General features: G+C 57.6%; 3 protein-coding genes across 10 annotated transcripts in view; 2 read left to right on the top strand and 1 right to left on the bottom strand.

The window, feature by feature from the left end:
- The window catches only part of Prpf6 (pre-mRNA processing factor 6), a 45186-nt gene extending 42636 nt beyond the window's left edge, over positions 1-2550 (bottom strand). The window contains exons 1-2 of the mRNA XM_078052228.1: positions 1981-2550; positions 373-541 (exon numbers count right to left, since the gene is read on the bottom strand). Coding sequence (XP_077908354.1) covers positions 373-541; positions 1981-2051 — 240 coding nt within the window. The 5' untranslated portion in view covers positions 2052-2550. The remainder of the gene's footprint in view (positions 1-372; positions 542-1980) is intronic.
- A 939-nt stretch (positions 2551-3489) lies between these two features.
- Samd10 (sterile alpha motif domain containing 10) lies at positions 3490-8080 on the top strand. Of its 3 annotated transcripts, none has more exons than XM_021726437.3 (5): positions 3490-3765; positions 5543-5724; positions 5812-5983; positions 6437-6537; positions 6722-8080. In XM_021726437.3, the coding sequence occupies exons 1-5, from the start codon at positions 3675-3677 to the stop codon at positions 6779-6781; spliced, it is 606 nt and encodes a 201-aa protein (XP_021582112.1). In that variant the 5' UTR covers positions 3490-3674; the 3' UTR covers positions 6782-8080. The 3 variants fall into 3 exon arrangements, with proteins under 3 accessions (XP_021582112.1, XP_077908371.1, XP_005325408.1); XM_005325351.5 differs by having other exon boundaries at positions 3493-3765; positions 6437-6577; XM_078052245.1 differs by having other exon boundaries at positions 6437-8080.
- A 2517-nt stretch (positions 8081-10597) lies between these two features.
- Znf512b (zinc finger protein 512B) lies at positions 10598-20906 on the top strand. 6 transcript variants are annotated; one of them, XM_078052224.1, is made up of 18 exons: positions 10598-10700; positions 11993-12051; positions 12336-12434; positions 12663-12805; positions 13139-13267; positions 13360-13964; positions 14053-14279; positions 14382-14453; positions 14552-14698; positions 14853-14977; positions 15055-15147; positions 15272-15370; positions 15449-15722; positions 15853-16148; positions 16389-16490; positions 16850-16912; positions 17413-17511; positions 17855-20906. In XM_078052224.1, exons 3-18 carry the CDS (start codon positions 12410-12412, stop codon positions 18095-18097), a joined length of 2742 nt encoding a protein of 913 aa, XP_077908350.1. In that variant the 5' UTR covers positions 10598-10700; positions 11993-12051; positions 12336-12409; the 3' UTR covers positions 18098-20906. The 6 variants fall into 6 exon arrangements, with proteins under 6 accessions (XP_077908350.1, XP_077908351.1, XP_077908353.1 ...); XM_078052225.1 differs by having other exon boundaries at positions 10604-10700; positions 12339-12434; XM_078052227.1 differs by lacking the exon at positions 10598-10700 and adding an exon at positions 10755-10882 and having other exon boundaries at positions 12339-12434.
- Positions 20907-20911: the final 5 nt, after the last annotated feature.

Raw genomic sequence — 20911 nt, 5'->3', positions numbered from 1 at the left:
TGCTTTTTATAGGACAAACCCAAATTGAGAGCCAGTCTATAGCCAACTGATCAATACTCTTCAAGTGCCAAAGGCGTAAGAGACAGAGGAGCTGGTCTAGCTGGAAGAGACTAAAAAGACTAAATGTGATGGGGAATCCTGGAACGGGTCCCATGCCAGGAAAAGGACATTTATGGAAACAGTGTACATCATTAATGACCAGCAGGGCAATGTACCAATAGGACATTCAGACATTTGTAAGTACATCTCTTCTGAAAATATGAAAAAGAGTCTCATATCTGTTTTTACTGTTCCCTTCTCACACAGTTAAAGGAATCTATGATCGGAGCACCTCATCATGGAAGCCAGTCACAGAAGCCTCACAAAAGTCACCTCATCATAGTTGGTGTCGTTCAGATCTTCATCATCATCATCAGCAGCCTGGTTTTTCTTCATCTGGTCCCCCACTGTTCTCTTGCCTGGTGGTGCATGGCGATCATCCACAGGATCATTTGCATCCCGGGCTGGCCCAATGTCTGACCGGGTGGTGAAACCAGTGGCACTGCAGGAAGATGCCCATTACCTAGATGGTCCTATAGTAACATCTCTTTTTCTAACACCTCTGAGAATTTCCAAACATTCTGCTGGCAGTAAACCATGCTTTCTAACCATGCTGAGCACCACTGATCTTCTCTGCTTGCCTTATGTTTCCACCCCAACCCCCACCATCACTCCAAGATTTGTCCCTTTCTCCTCCATGTGAATTACCAGGTCTCAGATCTCACTCCTCCCAAGTCCCAGCCTCACATTTCCAACAGCCCGCTGAGCACCCCCATCCAACTAAGTCAAACCAAGGCCCTCTCTGGATCCTGCAACTACTCTCAGCTGTCTCTGCTGTTAATAGCAGCAGTGTAGTCCCAGGCATCAAAACATCATCTTAACCTCCCTTTTCAGTCTTCTCCGACCCACCGACCCTCAAGTACTACTGATCCTACCTCCAAATCCCCCCTCCTCGAATTACACCACAACTGGCAAACCAGCTGGTCATACTTACTCCTAATCTTTGTATTGCTCTACCAGATGATTCTTCCCAAAACACAGTTCTGACTGAGGCATTCTTTGGTATCACCGGCTCTCTGAAGCCTACAGGCCTCTTTGACCTCCTACAGCTCCATTTCACTCACTTTGGTCTCCTTGCTGTCCCCTGGTTTTCCTTTGATCCTTCCATTTTTTAACCCTTTAACTGCCTACACACAAAATGCCAGTTTCTCTTCTAGTTCTGCCACATCTGATACATTCAAATCTACCTTTTTCTAATCTCTGGAATCCCCACGTTCTAAATCTGTTCCTCTTCAAACCCTTAGTTATACAAGCATCAAACTTCCTCTGATAAACTGCTGGCCCTCTGAAAATGGTGACACATCTGTGTTCTGTGTGCCCCTGGGGCAGTTTTTGATACCACTACCAAATGAGACCCACTTTTTGCTTCAGATAACCAAGAAGAACTCTAAGAACTGCTTATTTATCCAATAAGTAACGGTGGTCATCTGTGAGGCAGGCATGGGTCACCCAGGCACCAGCCCGCCTGCCCCCAGGAGCTGAGACTGAACAGACAACCTAAAGTGACCAATACTAAACAGAAAAGATCAGTCGTGCTTAAAGCAAGGAAGGGCTAACGTGCTCCTACTTCACATCAGGACCTTATCTACTCCTCACGGTTGACTTGCATGCCGTCAACACCCATTTTGGACACCAAAACGCGGGCTCAGGGGGGGGGGTTAAGTCTCAAGTCACAGCTCCTAGTGGCAAGCAAGGCTCACGGCCAGGTCTGCGACCTACACGGATTAAATCAGACCGTCCAGCAGGCTGCAGACTGGCGGCGGACCCTAATTTATTTTCGGTGCATCTTCCGCGTCCTGCGTCCAGGGAGAAACGCGGGCAGCCAGCACAGTCCTCCTCCGGGACCCCCTCCCGCGCCCCACGCCCCGCCCCAGGCCTCACCCCCGGCCCAGCCCCGGCACGTAGCCGAGGGGCGCGGGCATGCCCAGGAATGGCTTCTTCTTCTTGTTCATGGCAGCGGAGGCGCCCGCGGCGGAGCAGAGCAAAAAAGCAGCCTCCGAGCGCGAAACACTGCAGACGTCTCGGTCGCTGCCGCAGGAAGCGTCGCGTCCGTCACGTCACCCGCGTCCCGGAAGCAGAGCGCGCGGCTCCGCCCTCCTGACTCTCGGGCGGAAGTCCATGCCGCAGCGCTTCCGGTTGCGGTTGCGGGGCGCGCCTGCGGCGGGCGCGGGCTCGCGAGAACCTGCCTGTGGCGCGGAGGCGGCGTGGGCGGCCCCGAGAGATCAGGACCGCCCGCGCTCCGCGTCCTGTGAGTGCAGGGCCGGGGCGCGGTCCCTGGGGCCGTCCTGCCCCTCGCAGATCCCGTCGCACCTGTCCTGCTGTGCAGAGTTGGTGGGGAACAGCGGGCGCGCTTCGCGCCCGGGTCCTGGGCCACCCTAGGGCACGGTCCCCTGTGGCCCTGCCCGGCCCGGTGTGGCCTGAACGTCCGCCCTCCTGCAAGGCTGAGGAAAAGAAGTGAATGCACCTCTCCCTGTGTGGACTCCTCTGTGCCCTTACCTTGGATTGATGCACCCCACTCCTCTGCACACATTTTTGCCTATCCAGTGCAACTCTGCCCCTGCTACGAGACACCAACCCTACCAACACCTGGGGAGAGCACCCAGGCTCTTGGGCACAACAGACAAAAACTGCTGGTGGCAACCTGGCCTTTTGCTGGACCTGGCAAACACAGTTAGCCCTTCTCAGTGCGGTTCTAGAGCAAACACTTCAGCCCTGACTGTCAGTCCTTGGAGCTCCTCTCCAACCTCCCCAGCCAACCCCATTTTCGGTTATAGAGTTCAGAGCCAGATTCAGAGATTGGTTACACAGGGAAGAGGAGAGCCACAAGGAAGTCTACAGATGTGATTGGGGTGAGGGTCAACCTGGCTTCTCTGGGAAGCAAGAGCGCATTTGAGGGAGAAACCTCTGAGTGTGCCCCGCTAAAGAAAGTCAGTAGCCTAGGGTGGTAGTGCACCCCTTGTAATTTCAGCTACTCATAGGCAGAAGGAGGATCATCAGTTCCAGGACATCCTGAACCCCTGAGCTACCTCCCCAGTCCAAAAACAAAATCCAAGTATTAAAAGGGCTGGGGTGTAATCCAGTGGTAGGGAGCTTAATCCTGATTTTACACCCTAGTACCGAGGCTGGGCAGCCAATTCACGAGATAGAAGAGCGCGAAGTGTTCGTCTCTCCTTGGCCAGGACCTCCGCGGATAGAAAACACCAAGAGTAGGTAGGGGGTCCTGAATCCCCCAACACATAGGAGACCCACAGCTCTTCGCTTGCCTGCCTCAGAGGACCTTCAGCAGGTGGTCAGTGCCCAGGTGAGAACGGAAGCCCTTTACCCTGGCGGACACCCTCCGCAAAAGCAGCCCGCGCGCCGCCGACACACCTCCGAGCTCCCGGAGCGCGCCCGGCGCACTGGGCCCGGCGGCAGGTGCCTCGCCGCGCAGACTCGCCGGCCAGAGGGACCGGCTCAGGCGCGGGGCCGGCGCGGGCGGGGCGGGGTGGGACGGCGACGCGCGTTACCCGCCGGTCCCACTGGCCGCCCTGCACTCTGTGAGGGGCGTGTGCGCGGGCCCGGCACCCGCCGGCCCCATGTTCACCGAGCTGAGGTCCAAGCTGAGCCCCCCGCGAGGCCGCGCCGGGGCTGTGCGCGCTGGCTTAGGGGAGCACCGCGATGTGGACGGTGAGCACGGGCTGGACTGGGAAGCAGGAATGTCGCGGGGCTGCGGGACACGGAACCAAGAGGCAAGGGGGTGGGGGGCTGGACCTTGCGAGCTTCCAGCATCGGCAACTGCGGGGAAGGGGGGTGACCTGACCTAACGGGGTGCGGTGGCCTTTGTCCTGCTCCGCGGGGGATTGGTTGGCCAACCTCAGGCCTTTGATATCAGCGCGCCTTTGGCTTGGGGTGGGGGATGACAGGTCAGGGCTTCTGTGTCCATGCTGGAGGCACACTGGGGTCACCCCTTCCTTCCGAATGCACAGAAAACCCTCCCCAGCCCCGGCAGTGGGGTCGACAAGGGGTTGAGATCACAACCCCAGATTTCCTTTTGGAATTGATGTTGTGGCAGGGGATCCTTCTGTACTGCCAGCAGGAAATGGGCGGGGCTCCGCTGGCCGGGCAGGTGCAGGGCGGCAGAGGCGTTGGACTGGTTCCCCAGAGCTGCTCCTACCCTAGGTCAAAGGCCCTGTGGAAACCTGAGACGACCTGGCCTGCCTCCTGGAAGGTGCAGGTTCAGAATCAATCTTTCCCCATGTACTAGACATCACTTTGGGGCAGTAGCCACACACCTGCTGTCTGACCTTAGACCTCAAATTTAAAGTCACCAAGGGTCCAGTTCAAAATTCCAAAAATGGGGGAGGAAGAAGCTAAGCCTCAGGAGTCTTACTAAGGTTTCAGTAGAATGGGTACACCCATTACTTATACCTCCTTGACACCACCAAACCCTGCCCCAGTGTAGAGGGGATGGCTATCAAGGAAAGAGATCTCATGCTACACCTTGGGGTGGGCCCTGGGAATCTCATTCTGCCTGCCCACCCAGGGCCTGGATGTGTGCAGAGATTTAGGAGAGCCTGAGCCCACCTTCCTTTCTCCCTTCCCCAAGACACCATTTGCCACATTTATGGAGCCCCTCATGTGCTTTAGGGATCCCACCCCAGGTGGGAGAGGTCCTATCAAGACTAGTCACCCTCCCCAGACTTCTGTCAGCAGTGACCCCAGAGGTGGTTGTAACAGCAAAACATAGGATGTATCAAAGTTGGTGTGGGAAGAGGGCTGTGCTGACCAGCCATTTCTAGTGAGCACCTGCCAGTCACACTGTTGTCCTGGTTGGGCCCTGTGGAAGCAGCAGAGCAGGAAAGCCTGGGAGTCCCAGTTGCCAGCTTTCCCAGTTCAGGCCTTTTTGACCATGAGTCATAGTTGGTGAGCTCAGCCAGGCAGGGGACAAGCCTCAAATGCCAGATATGGCTGTATAAACTGGGTGCCTTCACTGGCGACGGGCAGGCAGGAACCTTAACCAGACTTCTCCACAGAGTGCCTCCAATGATACAGGAGCCAGGCTTTTTCCTCAAAGATATGTCCTGTGTGTATGCTGGTCTATGTGACATGTATGAGGCTTGTGTGCATAAGGTCAAGGTGGTCCTGGGATCGCCCCACACCTGGTTATAGGTCTCAGGCTCCCTGGGAGGCATGTCCTCCAATCTAGCAGAACCCATCCTGACTGTCAGTGTGAGGGCTGCAGGCTTGCAAGGGAAGCGGTATTCTCAGCTCTCCATCTTGGGGCTAGGGAGGAGGATCCTTATTTTGCACTTATTCTTCTGCCTTTGGGGACTTGATTTGTCCTCCTTGAGGAATTGGCTCCCTCTTTGGTAGAGGGGAAATAGGTTAGGCAAGGAAGTGGCTCTTGGGGAAAGAGCCTTTGGTCCTGCTCCTGACCACTCTGACCAGGCACCCCTGCACACAGCCACTGCTCACTTCAGCTTCTGCCGGACTCTCCTGGAGCACACAGTGTCAGCCGAAAGTATCCCCTGCCACCTGCCTCGGACGCCAGGCACCAGCCTCACATGGCATGATTCCCGTAGCCAGAGGGCTTCCAGCAGCAGGCCGATCAAACTCCTGCAGCAGCCTGGAACAGAGACCCCCCAGGTACCCACCCACCTACCCCACCCACCTCAGTCCCTACCTTCCCTGCTCTGCCACCCTCCCTCTATCTGCCACCCACTTCCCCTACAGGGCCGGCTGTACTCTGACCACTATGGCCTGTACCACACAAGCCCCTCGCTGAGTGGCCTGACGCGGCCTGTGGTCCTCTGGAGCCAGCAGGACGTCTGCAAGTGGCTTAAGAAACACTGTCCCCACAACTACCTCGTCTACGTCGAGGCCTTCTCCCAGCATGCCATCACTGGTACGGTGGAGTCTGGGCAGGACAGGAGCTGGATGCCCAAAGAGCCTCCTCCCCTACCAAGTGCCTGCAGTCTGCAGTTGTTTCTCCACCTGTCGGTGCTCCTCTGAGGCAACCTTCCCTGGGGTCCTCGGAGTCTCTGTATCTGCACTGTCTTCTGACATCTTCCACTTGGCCTCCATCTGCTGCTTATCATGATTCTCTCTCTGCTTCTCCCTCCAATTCTCTCTGAATCTTTCTCTGAGACTCCCTGTGCCCTTTCTTTCATTCTGTGTCTGTGTCTTTGTCTTTGGTACTGGGAATTGAGCCCTAAAATGCCCTACCACTGAGCTACATCCCAGCCCTTTTTATTTTTTATTGTGAGACAAAGTCTGGCTAAGTTATCCCGGCTGACCAGGAACTTGTGATCTGCCTCAGCCTCTGATAGCCTCTGTTGGACCCTCTTCCCTCCCTCAGGCCGAGCTCTTCTGCGGCTAAATGCAGAGAAGCTACAGAGGATGGGGCTGGTGCAGGAGGCCCAGAGGCAAGAGGTGCTGCAACAGGTGCTCCGCCTGCAGGTGCGAGAGGAGGGTCGGAGCCTGCAGCTGCTCAGCCAAGGTCAGTGGGAGGAGCCAGCATGGGGGGGGCACTGAGAGTACAGGTAAGTGGCTTAACTGCAGGAGGGTGCTTGGGAGCCCTAGTAAGGGCCATCCTGGGATGTGGCAGGGACCTGCCTCTCCCTTACTTCCATGCATCCTACAGCTTCCTTTGGAAACATATCCTAGCTGCTGCCAAGGCTTGAACCAGACCCCAGCACTGTGACCAGAGCCTACGGCCAAGGATGAGGACAAGCTGGCCCCACAGACCCTCTCGAACCCCACAGGATACCATGGTGGCCAAGTCCAGCCTAGTGGACAGACCTCCACCTTCAAGCACCTGTGGTTGGGCAGCCAGGCCATGGCCTGGGCTGCTTATCTGTGACCCCTCCTCCTGGGACATGAGCCCACTCCCTGGCACTGCTGGCAACATGTGGGGCAGCTGCCTGGAGCCAGAGTGGGGTTCAAATGACCCCCAGACTCCCAGGGAGTCTGTTTATTTATGTTCCCTTTACCGTGTGACTGTCCCCCTTTGCCTGAATCATGCATCTCTGTTCACTTGTCCAGTTCCATATCCTCACAGCATTGCCAGGCCAGCCACACTGTGGGACAAACTGCCTTGGCTCCCTTTGACTTGTGTTTCTCCTAGCTCCTGCCAGAACCCAGCAGGCACAACCTATGTCCAGAGTAACAGTCATCAGCAGGGCCAGGCAGGGACCCATGCAGAGCACCTTGCTAATTCTATCGCCACCCTGGCCAAACCTGTATCTATTTATGAGCACTGAGGCTGAGAGGCCCTGGTTGCCTCAGCCCCGAAGACAGAGCACAGAACAGTGAGGACAGCAGCCCTGTGCAGGCAACTCCTCACCCTGAGCCTGCTGGAGTCAGTATGCTCTAGGCCCACTTTTGGGAAAGTCTGGTTTTAAGCATCGTCTCTGTGTATTTGCACTTAAGAGAACATCTTCAAGAAACCTTCACACTTGCTGCTTTCCCAAGAAAACCTGGATTCATAGGAGAGACTGTCCTGAGGACTCTGCTCCACCTCTGCCGCCAGACGTCTAAGCAACCCTTCCCTGGGTAGTCTGGGGCTGGTGCTGCCCGGCAGAGGGACAGTGAGGGCAGCCCTGGCAGCCCACAACCTCTTGCCCTCTGCCCCTTCCCACACCCACGGGAACTCTTGACAATCTCAGGGACAGTTGAGGCTAAGCCTCCAGTCCTCTCTCTGTGACCTGAGCTGGCCTCAGGACTCAGGATTGGTCACTGCAGGTCCTGAGTGAATTTGGGCAACTGGCCTGATGCCTCCCGTCCCATGTGTCTGCACCCACAGGGAGCCTCCTTGTCATGTCTGGCTGCCCTGAGTATCCCCTAAAACCTTGTGCTATCAGTCTTCAGCCAGAAGGCCCATCTCTGCCTTTTCCCCTCCTGTCTTGCCCACCCTGTGATCCTGTATTGTCTTCCTTGTTTTTCATTCACTTTTTTTATATTCTAACAAAAAATCAGAAATAAACCTGTTCTCAAGTGCCAACAGTACTAGGTCTGGGAGGAAGGGGTGTCCAGCCCAAGAGCCTGGCTCTGGTACCACCAGGGGGCAGTGGTATCCCTTCCTGGAGGGGCTGCTGGTCAATCCCAGGGCACCTGGAACAAGAGGCATCAGGTAGGCACTCTTGGTGAATGGCACCCAGTGATGGACACAGGCCCCTGACATGCTCAGAGCAACAGCCGTGATACGTGGTGTGTGAGGTTCCTGTAACAAAGGAGCATCCACTGGCTGAATTCAAAAAGAAAACTTTGATTCAGAGTCTAGGGGTTACACAGTGGTAGAGTATGTGCTTAGCATGCTCAAGGCCTTGTGTTGGATCAGAAGGGAGAAAGGGATTCAGTTCTGAAGACTAAATCATATTCCCTTTGTGAGTGCAGAAGGGCACCTTTCCTTGCTCTTCCAGCCTCTGGTTGCTATCTGGGATTATAGGAATCAAGGACACACCACTCCCATCTGTTTCTGTGGTCATATCACCTTTCTTCTGTCTCTGAAATCTCCCTATCTCCTTCTTGTAAGGATGATTGGATTGGGGCCCAGCTGGGTAACCCAGGTTGACTTCATCTCAGGATCCTTATTCATATCTATAAAGACCCATATTCCAAATAAGGAATGTTCACTCACACATTCAACACTCTGACACGATCATCTGTAGGGACTCACTACCCAACCTTCTACACAGGGCAGTACCCTGACAAGCAGCACATATACCGTGGCACCCACTCATCAACCAGATACATAGCAGGAACAGGAACACAGATGTAACCCACAAATGCAATGACATAGCCAGACACGCACTGTGTGCTCCAACACACAAACACACTGTGTATTTGGCCAGACACAGTGATATGCACAGAGATATTTAACAACACCCCACATACATACAATTACCTAAACATACAAGTACTCGTGCATAACAATGACCCCCTAACATACAGAAACAAGAGAGCACAGCCCCAATACAAACCAAATTATATAACACCCCAACATCTAGATACACATGAAAAACGGTTGGTCCTCACATCCTGCATGCAGGTACTCACAAATGAACATGCCACAGCCTGGACAACATGCTAAGATTCAGATACATACCTACCATGCTTCTGACATCAAGGTGCCTAGATACTGACACTGACACTCAGATATAGCTCTGATCTTGCTTGGCACAGAACACACAGATATGCCATGACAGTGATGTTTAAGATGGATGCTTCCTGACCCGTGATCACTTGGACACACCTGTGGACGCTGACACATCCCATTTGTACAGGGGAGCTGACAGCCTTGGACACACCTCAGGAAACACACACTGACCCCTCCCAGCATCCTGCCCCTAGGGTGTGGATGCTCAAGGAGGGCTTTGAGCAACTCTTTCCTTTTCCTCCTATGGTAACTTGGGCTGGGGCAGCACCCTGGTCTCTCTGGCTCAGATTTCCAAAGGGAAGACTGACTGGCTGACCTTTTCACATAGGGCTCAGCACTTTGCCTCTGCCTCCAGGCCAGTGTTCTGAGCAGGTCTCAGGCAAAGCAGATATCAAGGTCCCTTGAAAAGAGGTGGACATCAAATCTGCTGACAGCTCCTCTGCCCTGCCCCAGAGCAGTGCAGGAGAGCCTGCTCCAGGGGGAGCAGGGCAAAGGGTGCTGGGCAAAAAGGAGGCCCCAGGGAAGGAGATCTATCTTGTAACTCCATACCCCAAGTAACAATTTCCAGCCCACACTAGTTTTGTGGAATTCAAAATGCTTGTGGAATGTAAAAAGGGGGCATTACAAACTTTTAGAAGTCGGGCTTTAATTGTAAAAGTAATATATGCACATGATTAAAAATATTTCAATGTCTCCTCTCTGGGGAGTTTACTCCCGGGGAGAAGCGTGATGTGAGCAGGAGACAGCGGTACTCCATCCTCTTAGAGGAGACTAGTGTCTCTTGCCTGCCTCCTGTGGGGGCTCCTGTCAACTCTACCTCCCCACCAGCTCCCACAGGGAGAGTCACTCCTCTGCCAGCTTCATTCATTCACTCATTCCCCATCACCCCTGACTTGACATCAGCAGACACCTAGGCTCCGGTCCTAGGGCCATCACGCACAGCGCTGGAAAAGGTTGATCCAATGGTCAGATACCCCCCAAAAGCTACAAGGCCCTGACGGAGGCCACAGGGCCAGCTGGAGAGAGGCCCGATCTTGCCCGCCAGCGGGGGTGGGGGGGTGGGAAGGGGTGGAGGAGGTCAGGGTCCTGCACACCTAGGCTTCTCTGCACTCCCCCGCGGCACCTGCCGGACTAGTCCGTGCGCCCCGGAATGTGCCTCAGTTTATCCCACTGTCCACAGACGCCTCCCGTCCTGCGGACGGGACGTCGGCCACTCGGCCCCGGCCCGGCCCACCGCCACGAGGGCCCCGAGCCCGATCTAGCAGGCAGGCCGGTGGGCCCCCTCCCCGTCGCGGAGCGCGGCAGGAATACCGCGAGAGTTCGCCCCCTCCCCCCGCAGTAAAACTGTCAAAGGTGGGAGGGGCGGGAGCGCGCATGTGCGCAGCGGCGCGCAGCCTGCGCTGCCCGGACCCGCGCCCGCGCCCCGGCCCGGCCCGGCCCGGCCGCAGCCCGCTGGGCGCCGCAGGTAAGCGCCGCTCGCCGCCGCCCGCCGCCCGCCGCCCGCCGCCCCGCGCCGCCGCCCCGCGCCGCCGCCGCCGCCTGCGCGGAAAAAGTCGCCATTTTGGTTCGCCGCCTGCGCCCCCACCCCCCGCCGCGGCCGCCCTTCCGGCCAGGCCGAGGCCAGCGCCCGCGCCGGGCGAGTGACAGGTGGGTGGCGGCCGCTCCCGCAGCGCGCCCAGGCCGCCCTCACCTGGCCGGGCCGCGCCGCCGGCCGCCGGCCTCCGCGGAGGGCCCCGCCGCCCGCCGCGGCCCGGTCAGCAAGCCCCCCGGAGTCCTGCAGCGGCCGCGGCCCTAGGCGGAGGGGTCGCGCTGCCGCGGCCAGGCCCCCAGCGCTGGCTCCCGCCCGGGTTTAGAAAGACTGGAAGGGAGGCCGCCTGCAGCCAGGCCTCGGGTCGGAGGGATGACTCATGCCACTGTCTTCCTTTGAAATTTCAAAGTGAGGACTCCCTGAGAAGTTTGTTGACTGACCTCACACCCTCCCTCCCCCCAGGCCCAGGCCCCAGGCTGCCATCACCCTTGGCAGTGGGCAGTGCCTGTCCTGACCTCCGACCTCAGCCCTCCCAGACACAGCAGCCCCTTCCCATGCCCTCTCAACTGAATTGATCAGAAATTGTCGGAGAAGGGCTCCCCTGCTCACACCTTGCGCCCTGGTACCGCCCCCTTCTGTGGCTCAGGTGTCTTTGTGGGAGGACCTGACAGGGCCTGGTGACTCCTGGAACAGGCCCCTGGAAGCCCAGCCTTGGACAACAGGGTTCTCCCTGGCAAGTGTCTTGGTGGGCTCTGGAGCCTGGGCCTCTGCTGCTAATGCTGGCCTTGTTTAACTGAAGTGGGCTGAGGTCTGTTGAGCAGGGAGAGCAGAGGTCAGCCAGACAGTGGTCAGTGACTCAGGGGCTGAACAGGAACCCTGCATCAAGGCTGAGAAGGGGGCCAGACATGATGGTCAGGAAACCCAGGGACCAGAAGGAGATGCCAGTGGCCCTCAGTCTGCCCACCAGAGAGGGGTTGCTTGTAGTTAAGGAGGGCCCCAGCATCCCTTGGCACTCACCTAGACTATTTTGTATATCTGGGGAGAAGGATCTAGGGTGCCCACCTGGGTAGGTTGGCTTTGCATGGGGTGTGACTGGGCAGGGGTGAGGACCCTGAAGGGAAAGATACCCTCAAGGTGCTGGGGCTTGGCAGCCTGTGAGCCAGTAGCTGTTGCTGGTGCCATAATTGGCCCTTAGGAGGGATGTGGTCAGCCTCCTTCCTCCTGCACAGGCCACCTCTCCTGGGGACACGCCCTGCCCGATGCCTGATCCTCAGCACACTTTGGGACTGTGAGTCTTGATATTGAGAGGGAGCCTGTCCAAATTGGTGAGGGTCTCCACACTGTTTGTGCCTTCTGGGTTGTCTGGGGAGAACTTGTGCAGCCCCTCCCCTGAGTCAGAAGCCCTGTTACTTTTTTCTCTGTGACAAATCAGGAGGGCAAGCTTCCTGGCCAGAGTGAGCCTATTGGTGGGTAGGCTTCAGGGCAGCCCCTCTGTAAGTCTGAATTGGGCTCATTGGACCTCAGGTCTGTGTACTTGCCCTGCAGAAATGACTGATCCCTTCTGTGTTGGAGGAGGCCGCCGGCTCCAGGGGTCCAGCAGAAGTGGACCTGGGAAGAGTGGCAGCCGGAAGGAGGTCCGACTTCCCATGCTACAGGACTCACCAAAGCTGGGTGAGGAGCCAGGGCCAAAATCACTTGCAGAGGGTCACTCTCTGAGTACCTAAGGGCGTTCTGGGATAGAGGCTGTTTTGGACATAATTTGTGCCTGGGTTCTTGTCCTAGGCTGGCAGGGTCCCTGCCCTATGCCTTGGCATTGGTGAGCCCAGGCTCATTGCACATCTGCCCCCCTTGTGCCAGCCACAGTGCAGTCCCTGAACCTTGCTGCCCCATATGCTTCAGGGATGCCTGTGGTCCACAGTGGACAGACAGTATCTGGCCAGGCTCCTCTCTGCTTTGACCCAGGAAGTCCAGCCAGCGACCGGACAGAGGGGAAGAAAAAGGGGCGGCCAAAGGCCGAGAACCAGGCCCTGCGAGACATTCCTGTGAGTTCCCTGAGGCAGGGGTGGGGCTCATGATGGGTCTGCCTGTAGAGGTCACTGACCTACTCTAATCTCCCCTCTGCACCTCCCCTGTCAGCTCTGAGTTTCAGGATGTAGCCTGAGGCCCTTACCTCTGATAGCTGTGAGGGCCAATTAGCCATGCTAGTAGCCCCAGCACAGATCTGGAGCTGGGCGTGAATTATTGTTGCAGTCTGGAGGTTGAGGGGCTGTGCTGCCTCTGTGCCCTGTAGCCTGGGGAGGGTTCTGAGTCTGGGGCTTGGAGGGCTGAGGCCTAGGTGGATGAGAAGCAGCAGTCCAGCCATTCTCTGTGCTCAGCTCTCACTCATGAACCAGTGGAAAGATGAATTCAAAGCTCACTCAAGGGTGAAGTGTCCCAACTCAGGGTGCTGGCTGGAATTTCCCAGCATCTACGGACTCAAGTACCATTACCAGCGCTGCCAAGGGGTAAGGGGCTATGGGTCAGGGAGGAGGTGGCCTAGGGGTGTGCCTGGGCAGAGGTCCCGGGGCCCCGTCCCACACCTGCCCTCCCTGCCCAGGGCGCCATCTCAGATAGGCTGGCTTTCCCTTGCCCCTTCTGCGAGGCTGCATTCACCTCAAAGACCCAGCTGGAGAAACACCGGATTTGGAATCACATGGACCGTCCCCTGCCAGCCCCCAAGCCTGGACCAGTCAGCCGACCAGTCTCCATCAGCCGGCCTGTTGGGGTCAGCAAGCCCATTGGAGTGAGCAAGCCTGTCACTATGGGAAAGCCTGTGGGAGTCAGCAGACCCATTGGCATCAGCAAGCCGGTCACAGTGAGCAGACCCGTGCCAGTCACTAGGCCCATGCCGGTCACCAAGCCTGTCACAGTCAGCAGGCCTATGCCAGTCACCAAGGCCATGCCAGTCACCAAGGCCATGCCAGTCACTAGGCCTGTGCCAGTCACCAAGCCTATCCCAGTCACCAAGTTGGTAACAATTACAAAACCTGTGCCGGTCAGCAAGCCAGTGCCAGTCAGCAGGCCCGTTGTGGTCAGCAAGCCAGTGCCGGTCAGCAGGCCCATTGCCATCAGCAGACATACACCAACCTGCAAAATGGTGCTGCTGACCAAGTCTGAGAACAAAGCACCTCGTGCTGCTGGGAAGAGCAGCAGTAAGAAAAGGTACAGGAGCTCACACCTAAGTATCCTTATGCATACCTAGGGTCCAGGCCAGGGCTGGCCACCTGGCCTCACCTCACCTCCTCTGCAGGGCCGCAGACAGCCTGGACATCTGCCCTATCCCACCAAAGCAGTCCAGGCCAGAGAATGGGGAGTTCAGCCCATCTACCACGGACCAGAGCTTGGCCTTACAGCTGAGTACAGATCCCAGCAGTAGTTCCCTGCTGCTGGGTGGGAGACCCTCAGTGGGCAGGGAGGCAATGAGGCCTGCAGGCCCTGTGTCCCCACCTGAGGAGGACCCCGGGCGCACAAAGCATAGTAAGATGAGAGCCCTGAGGAAAGTCGGGAGGTAGGTGGGGCTCTGGCTCCAGATGGTCATTTGACCAGATGTTGATCCTTGTTTTCTCTCCCCCGAGTCAGGAAGGAAACAGAAAACACCCAAGAAATTCACAGGCGAGCAACCATCCATCTCAGGGACCTTTGGACTCAAAGGTGAGACCCCACCTGCAGGGCACCTCTGAGATTGGGTGCCTCCACACCTGTGCCTGCACCTAGCCCACACTTCCCTGCCCACCTACCTGTGCACACAGGCCTGGCTAAAGCCGAGGATAAGGCTCGAGTTCACCGCTCCAAGAAGCAGGAGGGGCTGGGTCCTGAGGATGTGCGGAAGAAGGTGCCGGCTACCCCTGTCATTGTCAGCAAGGAGGCACCAACTCCTGTGACCCACTCAGCCCCAGGTGGGGCTGCCGGCCGGGGCCCAGGGCAGGTCTCAACTGTGGGGTGGATTCCATGGTTCAGGCATGGGGGCTGATTGTGGAGCCTGGGTGCTACTGCTACCCCTGGCATCCAGGAGCCTCCACAAGCCTCTGAGGCCCCAGTCCTGCCCCACAGGTGGTCCTGAGGAGCAGTGGCAGAGAGCTATCCATGAACGGGGGGAGGCCATCTGCCCTACCTGCAATGTGGTCACCCGGAAGACCCTTGTGGGGCTCAAGAAGCACATGGAGGTGTGTCAGAAGGTAGGTTGCCTGGGAGGCACTGGGAGTGGGGATTCCTTAGCCATGGCCAGCTTCTTATTGCCAGGCTGTGTCTATAGCTGCAGGATGCACTCAAGTGCCAGCACTGCCGGAAGCAATTCAAATCCAAGGCTGGTCTCAACTACCACACCATGGCCGAGCACAGTGCCAAGGTATGCTGCCAGGACCCCAGGGCCTGTCTCACCCTGACCACTGACATCTAACCCCACCCTGCTGCTTCCCCTTGCCTGACCTTGGACCCAGTGGTCCCAACCCCTGAACTCACCCTGTTCTCAGCCTGCTGCTGCTGAGGCTTCCGAGGGCGGGGAGCAGGAGGAACGAGAGCGGCTGCGCAAGGTGCTGAAGCAGATGGGGCGGCTGCGCTGCCCCCAGGAGGTCAGTGTGGGGAGCATGTGAGGACATGGGACTTGGAGCCTCTCTGGCTGCCTATTGACCACTGGCCTGGATCCCCAGGGCTGCGGGGCCGCCTTCTCCAGCCTCATGGGCTATCAGTACCACCAGCGGCGCTGTGGGAAACCGCCTTGTGAGGTAGACAGCCCTTCCTTCCCCTGCGCCCACTGCGGCAAGACTTATCGCTCCAAGGCTGGTCATGACTACCACGTGCGATCGGAGCACTCGGCCCCGGTGAGTGGCCCGTGGTCTTCATGCTCCCATGGCTCTCCAGTGGTCTGTGCTGTAACACAGTACTCCTTCCTGCCACCTGATGTGTGTGATCCCCACTCTCCTTGTAAGTCACTTACATCCCAATGGACTGGAGGGTGGGCACCAGGAACCCCTGTGTCCCATCTTCCTCGGGATGCCTATGTTATCCCTGTCCCCCACACACCTGTATGCACCCTGGGTCCTTGTGTCTTCAGGGGCCACATGTGGCCCACATCTCATGCTGACTCTGACCTGCCATCTCTGGCTGTCCTGCTTCTGCGGCTCATCCTGGCTACCATGTGACCCTGCTCTCCAGCCTCCCGAGGAGCCCATGGAAAAGACCCCTGAGGCTGAGGACTTGCTGGGTGTGGAGCGGACCCCAAGTGGTCGCATCCGCCGCACCTCGGCCCAGGTGGCCGTGTTCCACCTGCAGGAGATTGCAGAGGATGAGCTGGCACGGGACTGGACCAAGCGACGCATGAAGGATGATCTTGTGCCTGAGACTGCACGGGTGAGCTGCCTACCCACATGTGGATGGGGTGTGGGCCTTCTTCCCTGAGATCTTCCCCAAGCCCCTGGCCTCCTTGTCTCTGGGCAGGACATGCCTCAATCCAGAGTCCCTGGTGACAGCCATGCCCCTGACTACTGATCCCAACTCTGGAAGGGACATTGAGTTGCTGCTGAGGCATACAGTCTCAGAGCCTGGGTACCTCTGGGCCTGGACTCACCTGCACTGTGCCTGGCTTTACAGCTCAACTACACGCGGCCAGGCCTCCCCACACTCAACCCCCAGCTACTGGAGGCATGGAAGAATGAAGTCAAAGCCAACGGCCACGTAAACTGCCCTAACGATGTGAGCAGGGTGGGCTGAGCAGGTGGGCATGGGAGGTCCAAGACAGGGCAGGTGTGGCCTTCAGGGAGTGGCAGAGGCTGAGACTGAGACCTGTCAGGAGGCAGCCCTCAAAATGACTCCGATGCCTCAAAATGACTCCTTGCCTCCGATTCTGAGCTCCCACAGGGTTCTCACTTAAGACCCCATTAGCAGAGGGGCCTCACGCCCTACATGCCCAACCTAAACCCCAGGACTCTTGGAGTCAGGTCCTTCCACATGCCCCAGAGAGAGGCTCCGAGCTCCCTGAGGCTGAGGCAGGGTGCACCTTTGTGTGGGAGACTCCCCACCGGCCTCCCCCCCATGGCTGTCTCCCACTGCAGTGCTGTGAAGCCATCTACTCCAGCGTGTCTGGTCTCAAGGCCCATCTGGCCAGCTGCAGCAAGGTCAGTCCTAGGGGCTCCCTGTGGCCCAGAGGGTGCTCAGCATTCCCACCTTTATCCTGCCAGGGGTCCCTCCACATTAGTGTGAGACCCTTCCCTGCTCCTATTGCATGAACCCAGAGACAGGCTGATATAGACAGTTGGCTCAGGACCCCTCCCTGCCCTCTACCCCAGCCATAGGACAGTCGGTCCCCAGTCTTGTCCTCGGCTCCTTGTCTATGTGGGTATGTGTGGGTGGTCAACCTGACCTGGGCACACTATCTTGGGTAAGGACCCTCGGCAAAGGTTTGTGACCCTTCCCCAAGACACCTGCCTCTTCCCATCCTCAACTCTCCGGTAGCAGGAGCCAGTTAACGGTCCTGCTGCAGGGTACCCTTACAGGTTCCTGAAACAGCCGCAGATTCTCTATCTGTCCCTGCCCCTTTAGTGGTGAGATAAGGGCTTGGGCCAGGTGTGGGCTTTGGGCCCTCAAGAGCCAGGGACTGCACTGCCTTGCTTTACAGGGGGACCACCTGGTAGGGAAATACCGCTGTCTGCTGTGTCCCAAAGAGTTCAGCTCTGAAAGTGGCGTCAAGTACCATATCCTCAAGACCCATGCAGAGGTGCGGGAGCAACTACTGGGCCTGCAGCTGGGGGAGGCCCAGTAGGGGTAGGGCCAGAGCTGGGGTGGTGGAAATGGGATGGCCCAAGAGTGTCTATTTAAGCAACTGGCCAGCATTGAGAAGTCTGGCAGTTTCTCATAGGGGTATCCAACTCCCCCAGAAAAGCTGAGAAGCTGGGTCCTACCTGGCAGCCTGAGCAGGAGCTGCTTGTGGGTGGGAACCCTACCCTGGGTGGGAACCCTGCCCTCAGCCACTCACTGCAGCTGCCTACCTGGCCTGAGGGTGACTGGGTCTACAGTATGGGCAGGGTCCCAGGTCTTCGTTGGGGCTTTTCTCTCCCCAGAACTGGTTCCGGACCTCAGCAGACCCACCTCCCAAACACAGGAGCCAGGGTCCCTTGATATCCAGGAAAGAGAAACGGAGTCTGGCGGGAGGAAAGAAACGGGGCCGCAAGCCCAAGGAGCGGCCTCCTGAGGAGCCCATGCCCAAGCTCCTCCACCGCCGAGACGACTGGCCCTTGGGAGGCAGGGACAAGGGGTCTCGGGGCTCCACTGGGCGGAAGGTGGGAGCCAGCAAGTCACCCTAAAAATGAACCCCACACTGGCTGCCAAGCCCCACTCTGTTCAGGGTGGGGGAGCCACTCTGGACCTCCTGTCCTCCATCCTCACCCCCATCCATCTGTCCAGTGGAGGTGGTGAGCCATTCTCTCCTCCCTGAAGGTGGCCCTTCCCTTGTTCAGGGCACACCTGGGTGGAGCTCCACCAGGGGTGCCAGGGGCAGCGGCAGAAGTACAAAGGGTGGGGCAGCCTCCCTGTGAGGACGCTCAGGGGCCTGGCAGCTTCTGGGGCTTTGGCACCAAGGGGCTGCAGTGCACAGCAGTCAGATGTTCTTTGGCCCCTGGCTCTGCTTCCTCAGATCCAGATGGCTCCCCACCCTGGCTCCCCATGACTGGGGCATCCCTGATGATCTGTGGCTCTGGGCCAATGAGAGCACCTGGGCATCCCTGGCTGCCACCACCTGGGCCTTGCCTCCACCAACACTGGAACTCCAGTACCCCAGCTACCTCCCAGGACAGACCCCGTCCAGCCACTGCCATGCTGACCTGACAGCCACCTGCCCACCCTCATCCACCCTCCAGTTCCTCTGCTTCTGTTTTCTACCTCTCTGGGCCTGCCTCCATCCTCTGTCTGTCATTCCTGCTGCATTTCAGGCCCCAAACCACTGGTCCTTGTCCTCAAGTTGGAGGGACAGCTTCCTGTCTGCTCTGCCCAGACATGTGGAGGACCAGAGGCTTGTATGCTCTGCTTCCTGCCTCCAGCCTCTGTCACTGCAAGCCAAGGTCACAGCCTGAGGCCATCTCCCCGGGGCTAGGGGCTTGTGGGTCCAGGGCCAGGTGGAAAGGGCCCAGCTCCGAAGGTGAGCCCCATGGAGAATATCCTCTGCCAGGTGGGGTCAGCCAAGAGGCAGAGCTCCTATAGAAACCCTCCTCCCAAAAAAAAAAGAAACCCTCCTCCCCGTTACCTGCTCCTGTACATCTGGTGGCATTGGATACAGGAACCAAAGGCCAGTGGGAGAGGGGAGCTTGCACTAGGTGGCAGCTCCAGGGCTGTGAGGAATCTGAGGATGGCAGGATCTGCAGGTAGGGCAGGGGTCAGTCAGGAGTCCTAGGGCACCTGGAGGGGGAGCCCCACTTGCAGCCCCTGTGAAGGGAGGAAGATGCTCAGAGACATATGGATGGAGGCTGTTTACCAGTGGGGGCAGGGAGGGCTGAGGGCACAGCCTCACTGATCCTGGACGATGTGAATTTTGATATTTGCCTGTGTGCGTGTCTCCTGGGTGTAGTGGATGCCAGTCTTGTTGCTGTGACAAGTACCAACCTTTTTTTAAATTCTGTTTTTTATACAAAAATTCACAACAATCCGACATTTTGGTGCTAAGGGTTTCCTGGTGCCGAAGGTGGGGCTGGGCTGGCCCAGGGCTGTGCTGTGGCTCCTCTGCTGCTCAGGGGACAGGGAGGAGGGGTTCCAGCTGGGTTGTCCTACCCTGAAGTACGGAGACCAGTTCCATGGGGCTTTGGGGATGGGAAAACTGACTGGGCAGGCCTGGCCTGATGTATTGGGAGGGGTGGAGAGAATAGACTCCCCCAGCCTCACACACCTGGACCTGGTCTGAGGATGGTGGCCTAGGTGGAGATGAGTGTGGGCAAGGGTCAGGGGAGAATCTGGAACTCTGGGGCAGTGTGCTTTCCAGGGCACCTGAGTGCACCCATGGAGGGCCAAGTGGACTTGGCCCTGTTTCCATGGTGGAGGAGGTTGGGCTCCAGCAGGGTGTGGCCTTCTGCCCAACTTCTCAGGTATTTGGCACTTGGGGGGAAGGAGGCCAGGCTCTTTTTTTGGGGGGGGGGTTGAGTTTCCAGGACACCCCCGAAGTCCACAGGTGGCCCTGGTGTAGAAGTGGGCCTGGGTGATGATGTTTAGCACTTTAACCCCTGTGTCTTGAAATGAACAAGGGGGCTGCTGCTGGAGTAGCTACTGGTTGGAGCCTGCCCTCCCTCCCTCCTTTCCTTCCCTCTCATCCACCCACACTAACTAGAGAGGGGCAGTGGCAAGCTGGTCTGCAAAGCCTTCCTCCAGAGGGTGTAGGGCCCTGGGCGGAGTGCATCAGGGTCTGCCCACCTCCCACTCTGGCTCACACATGACAAAGTGACCACTGGCCTCCACAGCAGCCTCAGTGGGAGGGATCAGAATGGCAGACCCCAGGGGTGGTAAGCATGGAGCTTGGTGGACCAAGCCCTGGGTCCTTGGCAAAATGTGAGTTAGCGTCTCTGCAGATCTACCTCTGGTTCAGTGCACGCCCTTTCCTGAGAACAGGAAAATGCCCCAGGAGCTGACACTTCACACAGAAATAGGATGCACTTTACTCAATTCTTTGCAGGCAGACGGGGGTGCATCCTGAGTGGCTGGAGCCTTCCTTTCCCTCTGGTGGTTCTGAGGGAGGCCCTGGAAGGGGAGGGCTTTCCTTGTAAGCCCCTGCCGGCTAGACTCCAGGTAGCTTGCCCTGGAAGTCTAGGGTTCAGGAGGGCCGTGGGTCACCCTTCTGCCTGGTGGCCATGCGTCCCAAACTTCGGGTTTCTTGTTTTGGTTTTTAATGAGGTTCTCAGCACACAAGTGCATTTGGAAAGACAGGTTCCAGCTATCACTTGTAACCATATATATACATATATATATTCTATCTACAAAATGTTTATTTGCAAGATGTTTTGACGGTGAGCTCGGGCCCTGCCCGCCTTGTGACCATCTGTCTCCAACCTCGTCCCCTGGCGAGTGGCGCGGGGACGCGCCATCAACTGTATGTATTAAAAATGTATCAAATAAATGTTTATTGATTTTTTTCCAGGGCT

Source organism: Ictidomys tridecemlineatus, chromosome 5 (assembly GCF_052094955.1).
Source record: "Ictidomys tridecemlineatus isolate mIctTri1 chromosome 5, mIctTri1.hap1, whole genome shotgun sequence".
NCBI lineage: Eukaryota > Metazoa > Chordata > Mammalia > Rodentia > Sciuridae > Ictidomys > Ictidomys tridecemlineatus.
This window is presented reverse-complemented; position numbering and strand designations above follow the sequence as displayed.

Coding starts and splice junctions, on each gene's coding strand:
- Znf512b (XM_078052223.1), top strand. CDS start 11,964: ATGTGGTCAGCCTCCTTCCTCCTGCACAGGCCACCTCTCCTGGGGACA. Junction 14,454..14,551: donor AGGGACCTTTGGACTCAAAG/GTGAGACCCCAC, acceptor CTGTGCACACAG/GCCTGGCTAAAGCCGAGGAT. Junction 15,371..15,448: donor GGCTGCGCTGCCCCCAGGAG/GTCAGTGTGGGG, acceptor CTGGATCCCCAG/GGCTGCGGGGCCGCCTTCTC.
- Samd10 (XM_078052245.1), top strand. CDS start 3,675: ATGTTCACCGAGCTGAGGTCCAAGCTGAGCCCCCCGCGAGGCCGCGCC. Junction 3,766..5,542: donor GGAGCACCGCGATGTGGACG/GTGAGCACGGGC, acceptor CCCTGCACACAG/CCACTGCTCACTTCAGCTTC. Junction 5,984..6,436: donor CTCCCAGCATGCCATCACTG/GTACGGTGGAGT, acceptor TCCCTCCCTCAG/GCCGAGCTCTTCTGCGGCTA.